The following is a 16,904-nucleotide window of genomic DNA, read 5'->3' as shown; positions in this document are numbered from 1 at the left end:
ACTTTTCCGTAATGTATGTTTGTGAATGAGTGTATGGATGTTTCCCAGTACTGGGTTGCAGCTGGAAGGGCATCCACTGTGTAAAACATATGCTGGATAAGTTGGCGGTTGATTTCACGGTTTCACAGTATTGTGATTACTGATCTAAAATATATTCATTTTAAATGTCTGGGTAAAAACAAGAACTTTTTTTGCTTTGAACACAATGGCTGCATCCAAAATCACATACTTCCATACTGTATAGTATGCTAAAAACAATGTGCGAGCCAAGTAGTATGTCCGATTTTATATAATACAAAAAACAGAACGTGAGAATTACCCAGATGACCTACTACTTCTGATTGACGCTACACTATCCCATGATGCACCGTGAGAGAATTCCTGATTCTTTTTTTTTATATAATTTTTTATGGGTTTTTCACTTTTAATTTGGACAGGACAGTGAAGGTTACAGACACGTATTAGGAGCAGAGGGAGGGGAAGGGTCGGCAAAGGACCTCGAGTCAGGAATCGAACTCGGCTCGCCATGAGCTCCATGGTGCTATATGTCGGCGCACTAAACGACTAGGCTGTTGGCACGACAGAATTAACAGAATTAAGAAGATATAAACATCCAAATCTTGCATGGATCAACAATTATTTTGACATCACCTCATACTTCAGTTTCTTAAATCTTCTGACCAATCAAATGCTCTATATTTGATATGTCTCAAAGCCTCCCTTCGAGACACTAATTATTTGCTTTTCAGTGTTCTCAAGCACTCTCATTGGAAAAGCTGTGATAAAACGCTATTGGCTGTTTTTTTTTTTAAAGGGGAGGAGCTTATTGAATTATGAAGTTATTATTATCATGTTATATGTTTTTTATCTATATTTATCTTGCCATTAAATAGCCATTAGTGGCTGATGTAGCAATAAACAAACTAAAATAAAAAAGAGGATGCTTTTTAACTACACAAGCTTGCATCACAGAGCCGTAGTGCTAGATTAAAACCCTTAAAAACCTTTTTTTTTTTTTTTTTGAGTTAAATGAAAAAGGAGTGAGTACATTATCAAAAAATGCTTATCTTGGAAGTGAAATAATCCTTAAAGTCTTAAATTCACTCAAGTATCCCATTCTATGTCTTAAATAGTTTTATATACCTTTAAAACTCATTGAAATGCTCTCACACATTTTTTGTAGTATTTTAAAAATTTTTTTGTATAATTCACTGTATTACGATCCAACAAGGTCTAAAATTACATTCATGGTAATCTTAAAGTCTTAAATTTGACTTTCTTAATCCTGGAGGGACTCTGTTCTAGATGTTTAGTCATTACTACTGTGTAGATCATTCTCTCTAGTGTTAGATTAGCGTGTGTTTTTGCATGTGTGTTAGTGTAGCAGATCGTTTGACTACCTGCTTGTTAAGTACTGTATGATATCATGCATCACATTTTCTGGGTCCAAACACTGTCACATGACAGAAGTGAACAACAAATAGTACCAAATATAAGCTCAGTGGCTGTAATACTATTGAAAATCATTATCGTAATCTTTGTATTATTCTAGTATTTATAAATGATTAAAATGTTGCCTAAAATGCAGTCATGAACTTTAACGTCTGTGTGAAATCAAAAGGTAAAATGCTTATTTTGCTAGCTCACATTGGTCTTCTTAAGGTGAATAATTAAAGTCCCCATGAACCAGAAGCTGCAACCATTTTTCGTATTGTGACACAGGTCTTAGAGAAACAGAATATTAAATGACAAAACAGTGCGTGTGATTTGTTTTGTTTTGTTTTTTTCTACTGTGGACTGAAAATTTTGGGATGTTGGATATTTCAGATAAAATTTTTAGGCATTTCATTCGGAAAGATTGGGAAAAGGGTTTGGGGAGTTATTACAACCTAACAGACTCCTCCTGCTCACCAGTCCGATGCGTATTAATGTTAACCTTATTAACGTTACTTTATAGTCTTTGACAAAGCGTTTAGTTCATTTTGAAATCAATATGTCTTAAATTGCATACTTTGCTTATCATAAAGGCCTTTGTGTTGCGAGTGAAGTGAATTAGTTTCCCCGACGCCTTTTTAGATTTTACCTTTCACTTGTAGGGTAGTCCTAAATTGTCAAAACTCCTGTGTGAATGTGGAAAAAATCCCTCAAACCTGATTCTAATTATTTTGTGATGGACGAAAATTTGCGGAACTAGTGCTTTTTTCCCATACTGATAAACTTCCGGTGAATGGTTAATGTGACTTTCTTCTATTTTGTACAGTTCCTTTTACAGCATCGATGTTGTAACGTAATTGAAATACAATCAGTTAAATAGACTTTGGCATTCATTTAGTTGTTGAAGAGTAAAACGAGACAAAAAGCCGTTTACTCGCACGCGCCCGTCAGAATCAGCAGGCTAGCGCAGAACCTCCATTGAATATACGATGTAAGATGAATGTTCGCATTTTAAAGACATGGCGGGGAAAATGTCATTTAATGCAGTGCTGCTTGTACAGTCTGAGAGCCACTTTATATCGGATGTCACTCAGTCAGTGAGATCGCTGATTTTTAAAGAAAACAGACCCTAAATGCGCCGATTTTGCAATGGCACACAGTTCATCAGAAGCGCTTAACCCAGGTTACTGACAAATTAAAACTCCTTTAGCATAGTTCCGCTTATACCCTATAACCTTTAATCTGTGCAAGTTAATCGACTGAAAGAAATTGTTTGTTTTGGCAATCTTCAAAGACGATTTGCTTTACCGTTTGGAGTAGCCTTTCTTTTGCTGACGTCAACAACCAATCTTCTGATCATCATGAGGGTTTCCATAGCAGCTGCATATTAATACCCTCTCTTACCGTTAGTTTGCTATGAGGGAATGATGCGCAAAAAAAAGCCTCTTCATTTCAGTATGAAGTACATCTACATACTGAAATAAAAGTCTTAGCAACTTCCAGTACACGCTGACTTTATTGTCTGATGTGACTTAATATGGGTCATAAAAACTATTGAGATTGAGTTTCCCCAGTTCATAAGAGTAGTGGCTTGGACCTGGAAACTGTATGTCATACGACACAACTTAAGAAGCGGGATATAAAAACAGAGCTGAAATCTGCTGCTGTGAGTGATGTGTTGTTGTTGTGTCCTCCAGGTGAAGACAGCAGCAGTGATTTGTCCTCGGACAGTCCAGTATGGAGTGAGGACGAGTCTGACACTGAGCTGGATCTGAACGTCCCGCTCTCGGAGCAGGGGGTGGAAACAGTCACTCACAGCTCTGAGATCGTACGCTGTATTTGTGAAGTGCAGGAGGAGAACGACTTCATGATACAGGTCAACTACCATTCTCTGAATCTGCTTCTGACTTTTTTTTTTTTATGTCATTTTGAAGAGTGTTTGTTTCTTTCTGTGAATTTTCTTTTTTTCAGTTAATGCATTTATTTTGGCAACTCTGTTACGTTTGACAATGAACATACAGTACTATTAAGCAACATTTTGAAACACACATTGCAATGAAATTGTTTGAAATGTATTCAAATATTATTTCATATTACTGTATGTTTATGGAAAAATCTGAGTTTGTTTTGCCTAAATAAATGCATCAACTGTGCACTATATTAATATATATTACATTAGTAATAGTTGTAATATAAAGAACTGTCCATTTTTAGTGTCTGTATCAAATTTACACAAATATGTTGAATGCATAGAAAGCATATTGAATATGCCATTTCATTGTTTCAAAAAACTTATGTATATAACATGTCTTAATTTGTCTCAAATAAGGCTCCATAATCATTTAGCTTATCGTATAGTTTTGTGAGCACTAAGAATATTCAGATCTGTCCATATAGAAATTATATAAAAAGAGACTTGTCATAGCATGTATATGCTGCTGCTCTCTGCTGATTTGAAGTGCTTTTTATACTCCCTTTAAGTCACTTTGGATAAAATAATCAGCTAAATGAGTATTTCAATAAGTACAGATCAGACCTTTTTTGTATTTTATGCACCAAATGTTAAATTATTGACAACAACTTGCTGACAGATCAAACAAAATAATTAAAAGGATAGTAGCAGAGCATATACAGTTGAAGTCAGAATTATTAGCCCCCATTAATTTTTTTTTCTTTTTTAAATATTTCCCAATTGATCTTTAACAGAGCAAGGAAATTCACAGTATGTCTGATGATAATATTTTTTCTTCTGGAGAAAGTCTTATTTGTTTTATTTCGGCTAGAATAAAAGCAGTTTTACATTTTTTTTAAATGTCACTGTAATCTGTATAGGAGTGTCTGTAAAAATATCTAGTAAAATGTACTGTCATCATGGCAAAGATAAAAGAAATCAGTTATTAGAAATGAATTATTTAAACTATTATGTTTATAAATGTGTTGAAAAAAATCTTCTTTCTGTTAAAAAAATAAACGGGGGCTAATAATTCAGTGGGGCTAATAATTCTGACTTCAACTGTATGTTTTAATGAAAAGTATTTAGTATTTGGGACTGGATTCTGATCTTTAAAGTCTTTTAATACATCATCTCATGATTATTAGTGTTCCTGAAAAGATTTGTTTAGTATATAAATTATTGTTTAATATAAAGTATATAAACTCCATTTAATTTAGTGAGGGTCTGGGAGATTAAAGGGTGTTTTGCTGTCTACAGTGTGACGAGTGTCTGTGCTGGCAGCACGGGACGTGTATGGGTCTCTATGAGGACAGTGTGCCCGACAGTTACAGCTGCTATATCTGCAGAGACCCACCAGGTGAGAGACCCGGTCCATCTCACTTTAGCATATATGATCTATTTCCACCTTTTTCTGTATTAGACAGCTGCGTTTCAAAATATTGAGTTGCACTTTTGGTTTGAGAAACTTCCATTCAAAACAACTGAAATCACTTCAAATAATCCATATACAGTGGAAACTTTGTGCTTTATTTTTATTTGTCATGAAAATAAGGTTACACTTGGTATTTTAATATCACGTTAATATCACAAGTATATCTGTGGCCAAAGTGCTGTGGAGTTCACTGTGTTTTGTTTCTCCAGATTATTTTTTCATTGTCTTCCCTGCAGTACTGTAATATTCAACACATCCATAATTTTGCTGTGGAAAGTAGGGCTGGACAATATATATATAGTTTCAGCATCGATATCACTGTGCGCATCCACAATAGTCATTGCATCAGTTAAAGTTGAAAACACACATGATTTGTGGAGTCATTGCAAAGTTGAACCATATATTTAACAAAAAATGATCATTTATCAATTGAATCAAATCATTTGCATGTGTTGCCTGTGACAGTTTAAGCATTTCAATGTACTTTAAAGTATTCAGGCACCAAAATTAAAATGTGTGTAACTTTAGATTACTTGTATTTGTGTACGATGAATACGATGAAGTTTATACAGTTATTTCATGTTTTGATTCATGATTATTCAATTTGTATAGCTGAATACTGCTAGACTCCCAGAAAACACTTATTTTTTTCTTTTTTTTCTGTCTTTGCTCTACAGTTTTATCAATGCTTGTGATTTGGTGTATTATATTTTATGCAGAAACGCTCCTCTACAAAATCATCCTAATCAAATATAAAATTATTATTTTTGTTTTCATCTGGTGAAATAATACTCTATATCGAAATATTTATTGCAGAAAAATTTTATATTTGCAATGAGTTTTTTTTTTCATTATCGTGCATTATCGTTTTTGGTGGTATTAAGGGTCAACTGAAAGTTATTTCTAATGTTTCCTTTTAATATTGAATGGATGAACTGTAAGGAGAATAATACCATTGTAGCCAGTGTTATAAAATAATTCACAGATTTTTAACAGTTTAATCAAAGATACTCTCGTAATTCAAGCAAAGCATCATAGAGCGTAGAAAAAAGGTGGATATTAGAGTGTCTGGATTGTGTATTAAACCCTGTGTGTGGATCTGGTATTCAGTTTTGTGATGTAGAAGTGTGTGTGCCTGTATGTGCAGCTCAGAGGCAGAGTCAGAGATACTGGTATGATAAAGACTGGCTGAGCAGTGGACACATGTACGGCTTGTCTTTCCTGGAGGAGAACTACTCTCACCAGAACAGTAAGAAGGTGACGGCAGCACATCAGCTTCTAGGAGACGTCCACCGAGTGTTTGAGGTCCTCAACGGCCTTCAGCTCAAGATGAGCATTCTACAGTGAGTTACTCTGCTACTCTACTTTTTCACCCTGGACTTTCAGAATATTGGGGTTATCATAATCCATGTTTCAGAGTGCTCTTATTTAGTCTGTGGTTAATGACCTGATTTGCATTTTTGCAAGGCCAGTGGATGTACGCAGCATACAATATTTTTACATAATCTTTAGTGTTGCACATCTTTATATATTATTGACTGCTAAGAATATTTTTTTATTATTTTTATCTAATAATATTAATATATTGATTATCTTAGTTGATTTTTGACTACAAATGAAGGAAATGAAGGAGAGGCAGCAGTACTGAAAATGGCAATAACCCCATATGCGATGACTTACAAATTATGTGTTTTTGTATGTGTAGAAAGATATTTTTATTGGTCATAACATTTGTAAAAAAGTACAGTCACTGCAAGTTATTGCATGGTACAATGTCAGGGTCATAACGATTGTCAAAAAGAAAAATGTATTGCACTCTACATAATTTTAAACATATCTACATATCTCAAGACAGGGACAAGGACATATTTTGCAGAGAGAAGTTACATTTGGTCATATTTCTACAAAAAAATTATTGAAATCTGAAGCTGGTTTATAGCATACCAAGTATACTGACTACTGTTATGTTATTAGGACTGTTCATAAATTGTTCATAAATTGTTCAGTGTTAAGTACAAAATAAAAATGAGTTGGTCATTATGGCTCTATTTTTAAAGCATCAGTTCAGGCATATAAAAGTATTAATTTATAAAAACTCAAAACAAACAAACACACAAAAAAACTAAAGGATACCCAAGCCTAGTCTTCCAGTGCTTCATTTTTTTTCCCGAGCTCTCATGTAGGCTTCGAGACTAATATGGCACAAAGGGTTGTGTATTTATGCTTTATTCATAACCTCAGGTAAAAAGTGGTGCGAACCATGCTTTTAAATCAATAAATGTTCCTGTAGTGAGATACCTGTGGTTAAATGCAGAGAATGATGCTAACCCAGGGTTAAATGCAGTGTGATTAAAAAAAAAACCTTAATTTAACCATTGTTAACATCTGTGTGCTGTTGGGGATGTTTTCATCCACTCTGGGATGATTTTGAGTCTTAATTTGGCCACAACGCTCTGTTTTTCAGCAAATAGATTGATTTTAGGTGACATCTTATTTTTACTGGGTTCGCAGAAGTGCATTTACAAATTCAAGTCCTGGAAAACCTGGTAAATTGGCTTGTTTTGTTGAAAAATGCTTCAAATTAACAAGAAGAATTTGTATGCCTTTTTTCACGCCAGAAAAAAATGTTTACACTTAAAGAAGGGCTGTAATGAAAATCTGATGTTTTTTTCAAATGTAACTAATTAGTACACCAAGTAGTTTTTTAAAACAGTACTGTGTACTTTTACTCAATATTAGTTATTTTGTTTTTAGCAATATAATAGTATTTTTACTTGAGTACAAATTTTTTGTTCTCTTTTCATCTGTGAGAACATCAATAAATGAAAAAAGTAATTTTATATTATTAATTTATTGTTATATTATTAATGTTTTTTATTTGTATGAATCAATAGATAGTTCTTATGGAATGTGTTTATGGATTGGTGAGATTTTCCGGTGTTCAATGCGTTGCGTGTCAGTCTTGAAAATAAAAATAGGTGCTGGAAAATGTGCTTAAAAGTCCTTAATTTTCATTAAGTTGTGCCTGTATGAATCCTGTTTGAGAAAATACAGCAAAAAACAGCAACAATTAAGAATGCATTTAGGCTTTGCAATCAAAAAATTTCAATTTAATGGAAATCAATGAGGCAAAAACAGCCACCAACATAACGAAAGGGTAGTACATTTGAACAGTGCTCAAGAGTTAAGTAATACAGTTATGAATCAAAGCTGCACCCTGTTTTAGGACACAAGCCCATCCGGACCTGAAACTCTGGCGGCAGCCCTGGAAACATGCCGACGGCCTGCGGAGGAGGATGGCAGGTGACTCTGGCATCGCTACTCCATTGCCGCCCTCGCCTCCTGAAATGGGAGAGAATGAGTTTGAGACACTAAAGAGTGAAGCCCCGTCGCCTATGGAGACACATTGCTCTTTCCAGGACTCGTACATTAGCAGTGAGCACTGCTATCAGAAACCCCGTACCTACTACCCGGCGGTGGAGAGAAGACTAGTGGTGGAGACACGAGGCGGCTCTGAGCTAGAGGACAGTCTCAGGAGCACCGAGGACCTGCTGGAGATGGCAGAGCAGAGGTATGGCACGCAGCTGGACCATGAGCAACACAAGCTGGCTGATCGCTCCTTTAGTAAGGTAAGCCACAGGCAGTTACTTACATATTTGTTCAAGTGCACAGTACAGACAGAAGCTTCTTGGCCAGTGCATGCTCGCAATTTTTGTTTTGTTTGTTTGTTAGTACACAACTAATCACAGCTTAGGACTATCAGTTATTAGATCATTATCCTGCCTGATTGCTACACTAAATCACACATTTTTTATAGCTTTCACCAGTTTGAATACTATTTTCAATGAATAATTGAATAGTCTACTTGTAAACCAGTCTACAATCTATGCTGCACATATTAGGAGGCTTGCTTAGGAGGTGCAGCTGATGTGCAGCGATGGGTTTGCATCTTTGATAAACTATGACAGTTTGCGTTCATTGAAAAGTAAGAATGATTAAAAAATACATATGAAACAGTCACTTAAAAGCCCAAACCCAACCCAACCACACTACAGATTACCTCTGCCAACTGGGCCAGGACCGCCCAACCGAACTATGCTCAGAAAGGGTTCAGATAGTCTAGTGTGAGTACACCCTGTATCTGTTTACCAACAAGTTGATAATCAAACTGGTAATTAGAAAGTAGAGTGGCCAAGTAAGTTTTTATTTTATTTTATTATTTTTTATATATATTTTTTGCATGAATGGCTTGACTGTTAGTGGCAGTGCAGGCAATGACATTACAGAAATGGTCACAGTCAGATGATAACATGTTGTTAGATTACATAGTAGTTGGAAAATAGTTATAAAAAGTGGGAAATTGTTGTTGTTTGGGGGAAACTAATGTTTATTTTAAGTCTAATAAAATTCCTAAGGATATTATATAAATATAAGGGGTGTCAAAATTAATTGTCTCTTCGTGCACCGCGATGCAGACGCGGACAATTCGGTGTCGGTTCAGTAATAATCATAACCGGTTATTATGTACTGATGTCATTTATCATATATGCGCTATGTCTCCATAGCTTACTATGGCGAGGGAGGCGAACGGGAGCATTAACAGCGCTCCAACTACTTAAAAACGCAGAAACTGCACAGTTTCACTGCATGTGTGTTTGCTGGACAGTCTTTCAAAGACACTTTCAGCAGAAGACCCTATTTCACTGCGATTGAGAGAATGAAAGTAAACTACATTTCTCTCTCTCTCTCTCTCTCTCTCACTGTGACCCATTTGACCTGCTGGCATGACTTTTTTACTCTCCTCTCGGCTGTTACAGCGTTACTTCATGATCCAGACACGAGTGCGTGTCTGCAGAGCAAGTTTTCTACACCGCATCTATCATGAATCAGCTGTAATCGCCGCTGCCGTTTATCAGTGTCACTCATCTGTGAACAGCGCCAGACCGTTAGAGCCAATCACAGCCCTTTCTGTTGAGCGCGTGACCAATCATAGGGGTGTAAGAACTCGCTTGACAAGGCTCAGTAAGCTAACAGAATATTTACATTTGTTTATTTGCTATAAATGCTCATGTTGTTCTCTGCGTGTACTTGAGTTTTTAAAGGTAGTTTATATATCTGACTGCTTGTATTAAAGGACAATATTGTATTACCAAAAATATATAAATATAATAATATTTATACATTTTTCTTGTGCTGTGAAGTAAAATATAAAATTGTGTATAAAAAGCATCGTCAGTGCACCGTGATGCACAGAGATATCGAATTTAACCGAACTGTGAGACCAGTATAGGTTCACACCTCTAATAAATATACTTTCATTTAAAATTGAAAGGATATTTTGTTTGCATATGCTGTCAATTATAACTCTTTGAAAGAAAATCAATATCAGCAGCGCGCACTTATCTAAAAATCGGAAATTGCAATTGGTCAATCTCTGTTAGAAAGTGCACCAGTTTCAAATATATTTTCAAATGAGTTAATGCCTTCTTTTCATTCAATACAGTTTGAGATCTGTTTTTAAACCAGTTTTCAATATAAATTGAATTGTTTTCAAACAAGTAATCTAATTTTATACCAGTTTAAGGTTTTTTCAAATCAGTTTCAGTTTGAGATCTGTTATGTTATTGTACTGGTTTAAGATATATTTTCAAAGCAATGACAATTGTTTAGAAATGCTTTTAAAACCACTTTGATGTCTCAGATTAGTTTAAGATCTGTTTCGCAAAATAATTAGAGTTGTCAAATCAGCTCCAGTTCAACATATTTTTCAGATATTTTCAGATCCAATAAAAATATTTAGTATCATCTCTGAATAATTGCAGCTTGTTGCACATAGAAGATCATCATCAGTTTTTATTAGCATTAGCATTTTAATCTGTCGTAATATGAAAATTAATTTGATTTGGAATGTTATGTGAACAACACTGACCCATTTGCTGCATCCTAATTCACGTACTACTATAATTTGAGAGCCATGGGAATAGAGCAATGCCGGTACCACCCACAAACAAAGTTGCTCTCTCAAAGTTGCTCCCTCTCTCATCTTTCACTGTTGTCACGTGTCCTTTTATACCTCCACTTCTCTGTGGGACTTGAGACAGGTGATGCACACAGGTGACGCTCATCAGCGATCGCATTACTGGCCTCACTGTGTTCCATTGACTCTTAGCCACATGCCCCTCATGACAACTACATTATAAAAGTATGTACTTGTAAAGTAAAATACATACTTTTGATTGTGTAACACAAAATTATGCTAGCTTTGAGACATAATACTTCCGCATTAATGGATCGTTAATTTTTATTTTCAAATACTAGAGAGAATGCAAATTGTGACACCACATTTGAGTTGCAACATCTTTGTTTGTTTGAGATTTGACATCATCAGTAATGCATCTCATTGGTTTGTGCTGTTCAGGAACTGGAGAGCCGAATGAAACGACTGGTGTCCGCAGAGCAGGAAAAGAGTTGTGGGGTTGAAATCAAGGAAGAGGAGCCTGACCCTGTGACCCCTGACCCCAAGCCTGACCCTGACTATGTGCTTCACCAGCAGTGGCAGCTCAATCTGCTGGAGCACATCGAAGCGGTGCAGGATGAGGTCACGCACAGAATGGACCTCATCGAGCGAGAACTTGACGGTGAGACTAAAACAGTTTGTTATAAACATATTTGGTAACACTTTATTGTTACTATGAATTATTTAAGCATTAGAAAATAGTTCATAATTCATTAAACATCAATACTAAAATAAAAGACATTAGAATGATGTTGACTTACAAGCACATATATAATGTGCTTTATGTGTTCTGGGTGGTTGTCCGCATGAAAAAGTTTCAGGTGACACTTTCTGAATACTCTGGCCAGGGTGAAGATTTTCCAAAACTCCAGTTACAGTGAGGTCATTTAAAATATTCTCTATATGAAATCACAAAAACGCACAGTGATGCATGTTTAGGGAACACCGAACCAACAGGTGGCGATAAAAGCCTTTTAAGTATTTGTGCAAGTACATCCGCTTGTTAAGTGTGACGTCACGCAAAGCGGCTTCCGGGTCCAAGCGCTATATCAAAATTTATATAGTCCATACAGCAAAAGTTTTTTCTTACTAATAGCTAAAGAAAATATCTTTTAAATTATTATTAACATTTTTTATGTAAATTATTACTAATTATTTTAACATTTACCCTGTCTAAAACTTCTTAAAAAGATTTGGGTCAGACTTGATACAAACTGATAACTGATACAAATTGCTTTTTTTTTGTCAGAATGAAATTCTGTCGTACAGCACTGCGAAAAGGGGCGGGATTAATCAAGATGATTAGACATTAAAAAAAGCGAGCGATTTGCTCCATGTTATAAATTTCTGTCCAGAGAGGTCCTGTTTTGATCCTCGATTGGTCTCACGCAGTCAAGTGATGCGATTTCGCAGGTCAGAGTTCAACAAGCTTGAACTTTGCACCGCAGCAACCTGCAAAACTTGACGCATGACCTTGCGTTTCCAGTCTGACGCATTCGCGTGTGATGAATGGAAGTCTATGGAAGGAAAAGCCCAGTGTGACCGCAGCTAAATGCTGAAACTCTTCCTAACTTATTTTGGTCATGCAACTATGTGTTCCAATTATGGCGAGATGTTAATTTATTTATCTCAAATATTACTTCACAGAATTTTATTGTGTCTTTAAGAGTAATTATTTGGGGTTTTTTAATAAAATTTTTAATGTCTTCTTTATAATAAACCTAATCCTTTTTTAATGCAGATTTTATATTCCTAAATGTAAATTTTCAAATTGCAAGCCAATATTTATAGCATTTATACAAAATAAAAAAAATATTTTATTAAGAAAGCACTCAAAACATACCATTTGCACGACCTTTAATATGAAAAATCTATTAAATCTCTAAATTGCTATTATCTTCTTATTTTGCCCTCTTAAATCTCAATTTCTTTATCTATTATTTATCTTTCCTCAGGTCAGATAACCTGTTCATATTTCTTTGTTTTTTGTTTGTTTTCTGTTGTTGTTTCCCTCTTCTTTTTTCATTCTTTAATGGCACCATTGTAAATTTAATGATTGTAATTGTAAATGATGTGTACCAAATGTAAAATGTAGATTTTTCTGTTATACAATAAATGTTAAAAAAGCGCTCTATCAAACTATATGGGGAGCCTCAACAAATGGTAGTAATAAATAAACAAACTTTTAAAAATCACGATCACAATATGTGTGTGTGTGTATATGTATATGTATATATGTATATATATATACATACACATATATATAAATATATATATACACATACATACATGCATACATACATACATACATACATACAATTAGAGTCAGAATTATTAGCCCCCCTGTTTATTTTTATCAAAATTTCTGTTTAACGGAGAGATTTTTTTTCAACAAACTTCTAAGCATAATATTTTAATAACTAATTTCTAATAACTAATTTATTTTATCTTTGCCATAATGACGATAAATAATATTTTACTTGATATTTTTCAAGACACCTCTATACAGCTTAAAGTGACATTTAAAGGCATAACTAGGTTAATTAGGTTAACTAGGCAGGTTAGGGTAATTAGGCATGTTATTGTATAATGATGGTTTGTTCTGTAGACTATCAAAACAAAATATTGCTTAAAAAGGCTAATAATACTGACCTTAAAATGGTTCATAAAAAATGTAAAATTGCTTTTATTCTAGCCGAAATAAAACAAATAAGACTTTCTCCAGAAGAAAAAAATATTATCAGACATACTGTGAACATTTCCTTGCTCTGTTAAACATCATTTGGGAAATATTTAAAAAAGAAAAAAAAATTAAAGGGGAGGCTAATAATTCTGACTTGAACTGTATATATGTAAATATGCACACTTGTGGTGGTGTGGAGAGACCCCCCTCATGATTGTGAAGCACTTTAGGTGTATGGTCATGCACTATATAAATACACCTTACATAACATTAGCACCACGGTGCAGTTTTGAACAACAGAGTGATTTAGAATAAAAAAATAAATAAAAAATCAAGATACAATTATGAATCTTGTTCAACTGTTTCATATGAAAAATTAATCTTTGCATTTATATCTAAACATAAAATGACTGTACAATGTTTAAACATGACTGAATAACATCGAAAAGTTTTATTATATTGTAAAGTAATTATATTTGATCAAATTTTATGTTGTATTTTGACATTCTTGTTATTCAGCTATGTTTAAACTGTTTTGGTTTGTCACAATTCATGCTAATAAATACTGGCTTATTACCTGCCTATTATTAGGATATTAACTGTTCATTAGTTGTTAGTGTAAGTATGATCTTATTCTGCATCCCTGAATCCTACCCAAAAGTTAAAAGCAACTTCTACCGAATAACTTTTAATACACAGCTAATTAGTAGATTATTAAGTTAGTAGTGTTAGTAAATGGTTTGTTAATACCGTGAATTTTGACGTAGAGTGTTACCTTTCTTTTTAGATGTAATTTCAAATTTTACTACAGTCTATTCAGTTTATGCTTAATAAATGATGAACTGTTTGCTAATGCTTAATAAATTATTCATAGTGTGCAGTTGTTGTGAAGTGTAAAATATTGAAACATCTGAATTCTTTTTACACATTGTAATTCCTGTGCAGTGCTGGAGAGTTGGCTGGACTACACAGGTGAGCTGGAGCCTCCAGATCCACTGGCTCGACTCCCTCAGCTGAAACATCGCATCCGGCAACTCCTGACTGACCTGGGAACAGTCCAGCAGATCGCACTCTGCTCCTCATCCTCGTGAGGGCGCCAGAGAACAGCTCAAACTCAATCGCCAATAGATACATGTGCCTGTTTGTTTTTTTCCTTTCTCTCTTAAAAAAAATCAAGCAAGCTAATGTTTCTGCGGCACATGTCTGTTGGACTGATGAACATTGAAGCTAACTGATATCTGATGCAAACAACAGTTTTTATTTTATAATGCTTTATTGTAGCACTTAGCTGTCTGTCATAGGCCTAGCAGGTATTTTGATATCGTTTCATTTTTTTATGTCTTTTCCTCTGTGTTCTTGACATGCTAAATAATTATTTTGTGTTACTTCATATGTGATTGTTTTTTTTGGACATTTTCGCTCTCAATAAAGAGCTTAAAAAGGAACTGAAGGGTATTTTGCTGTAGTTAAAGTAAAAAACAAAACAAATGTTAAATATGAGTGTAACAATATACAAAATATATATTTTAAATCTGAAAATACTTGCATTTTACTTCTATATTTGTACAAATGGCTATGAGAGTCATGTGATCTTGTAAATAACCCAACCTATTGCTTCGATACGTGTTCTTTTTTATTTGAAACTATTGCATTTACAGTAAAGACTTTCTGTAATCTTTGATCTGTTGTGAATACTGTAGTTGTGGGCTTTCTGCCTATAACCATCCCGTTTGTTTTATTTTGTTGACACAATTGATGTTGCTTGCATTTCAAATCGGTGGTCTTTTTCCACTGGCGCATATTATATAAGCACAGAATGTTGTTCGCTTGCAGACTGAGTATCTCTGTATGTCTGTTTCGTTTTTTTCTTCTAATTTCTGATTGTTTCTATTCACTTTTCTGTCGCTCTCGAGGCTACGCATTTTTGAATCAAGACATTAGATGCCTATTAAGTTATTGTAATTGTGAATTTAAGTTATTGATTTTACTTTGGTCCATTGGTTTTCTTTTATATGGAGTATTGATTGATTAGAGAAAACGAGATAAAAGCTGGGGTCTTTTTTTATAGTGTTCTCACCCTGTGGTGTTAGGATTTTAGTTTTTCATTTAGATCATTACTGTTTATACAAAAAATGTGCTTAATCTTACTTCAGGCAAATTTGAGTGTCATTCACTTTTAAACACACACAAACACAAATATTTGTTATAAGCCTGTGGATTGATATAATCCTGCCGATGGGTGTTTTTATTTGATTTGTTTTTTGTAAGTTTATTTGTACAACTAATAAGTGGTTGACCAATTGACTTCCTCAGTATTGTGCATTATATATTTACGTCTGCCCTGTTGCTTTCCAGTAATGGAAATCTACTTATGGATCATAAGTATTGCCGTCTTTTTTATGTGAATTTTTTTTCATCGTTGCCATCTTTTATGTCAGGGGTCCCTGGAAATCTACAAGTTCTGAAAAATATTGACATATAATCCAAATGCAAGAAAATAAATGCAAACATTTAAACTCCAGCTTGTTTGGTTTTACTTTGGACTGGATGCTTTTTCAGTACAAATTGCTGTTTATTCGAACTACTTATTTAAAATGAGCTGAAATGACACTTTTTTTTGCTACAATTTAATTTTTTTATGTTCAATCCACTTAAATTTGTAAAGACTAATGAGTTAACTTAATTCCTTAATGTTGTCCCAACACAAATACATTGTGTGAACCCTGCATTGCTTTACGGTGTAGTAACATTTCTATTTATTTTATTTATTTTTGTTGTTTTATTGCCAGTTAGTGGACTATTGTAATTATAATTAACACTTAATATACAAACACCAATATTATTATTTATATAAAGCAAACTTTAATATGCTTGGTGTGATTACTTTTTAGCCAATGATAAATGTCTTTATGTTGTTTGCATAAGTAGTAGTTTTTAAAAAGAAAAGCATAGCTGCATATTTATACCTAAGAAAATAAGATGTATAGATAGACAGACAGACAGAATTATTAGCCTCCCTTTGAATTTTTTTTTTTTTTTACTATTTCCCAAATGATGTTTAATAGAGCAAGGAAATTTTCACAAATATTATTTTATTTAAATATCCAAATATTATTTAGTGTCATCATGGCAAAGATAAAATAAATCAGTTATTAGAAATGAGTTATTAAATCTATTATGTTTAGAAATGTGTTGAAAAAATCTTCTCTTCGTTAAACAGAAAATGTGAAGAAATAAACAGGGTCAAATAATTCAGGGGGTTTAATAATTCTGATTGCAACTGTAGAAAGATACACAGATGGATAGATAGATTTTTTTAAATTGCAAGTTAATTGATAAATTCTAAAACTAAGCTTGTGTTAAATATGTTAATTTATTATATCGA

General features: G+C 34.0%; 1 protein-coding gene across 1 annotated transcript in view; it reads left to right on the top strand.

The window, feature by feature from the left end:
- The window catches only part of LOC130220330 (PHD finger protein 20-like), a gene marked incomplete at its 5' end in the record, with an annotated part of 29,262 nt that extends 13,222 nt beyond the window's left edge, over nt 1-16,040 (top strand). Inside the window, 6 exons of the mRNA XM_056452692.1 lie at nt 3,132-3,310; nt 4,646-4,745; nt 5,968-6,163; nt 8,047-8,449; nt 11,239-11,458; nt 14,465-16,040. Of these exons, the coding sequence (XP_056308667.1) occupies nt 3,132-3,310; nt 4,646-4,745; nt 5,968-6,163; nt 8,047-8,449; nt 11,239-11,458; nt 14,465-14,610 (1,244 nt within the window). The remainder of the gene's footprint in view (nt 1-3,131; nt 3,311-4,645; nt 4,746-5,967; nt 6,164-8,046; nt 8,450-11,238; nt 11,459-14,464) is intronic.
- Between the last annotated feature and the right edge of the window lie 864 nt (nt 16,041-16,904).

This window comes from Danio aesculapii, unplaced genomic scaffold, assembly GCF_903798145.1.
Source record: "Danio aesculapii unplaced genomic scaffold, fDanAes4.1, whole genome shotgun sequence".
NCBI lineage: Eukaryota > Metazoa > Chordata > Actinopteri > Cypriniformes > Danionidae > Danio > Danio aesculapii.
Note: the sequence above shows the minus strand (reverse complement) of the source record. Positions and strands in the feature narration are given on the sequence as shown.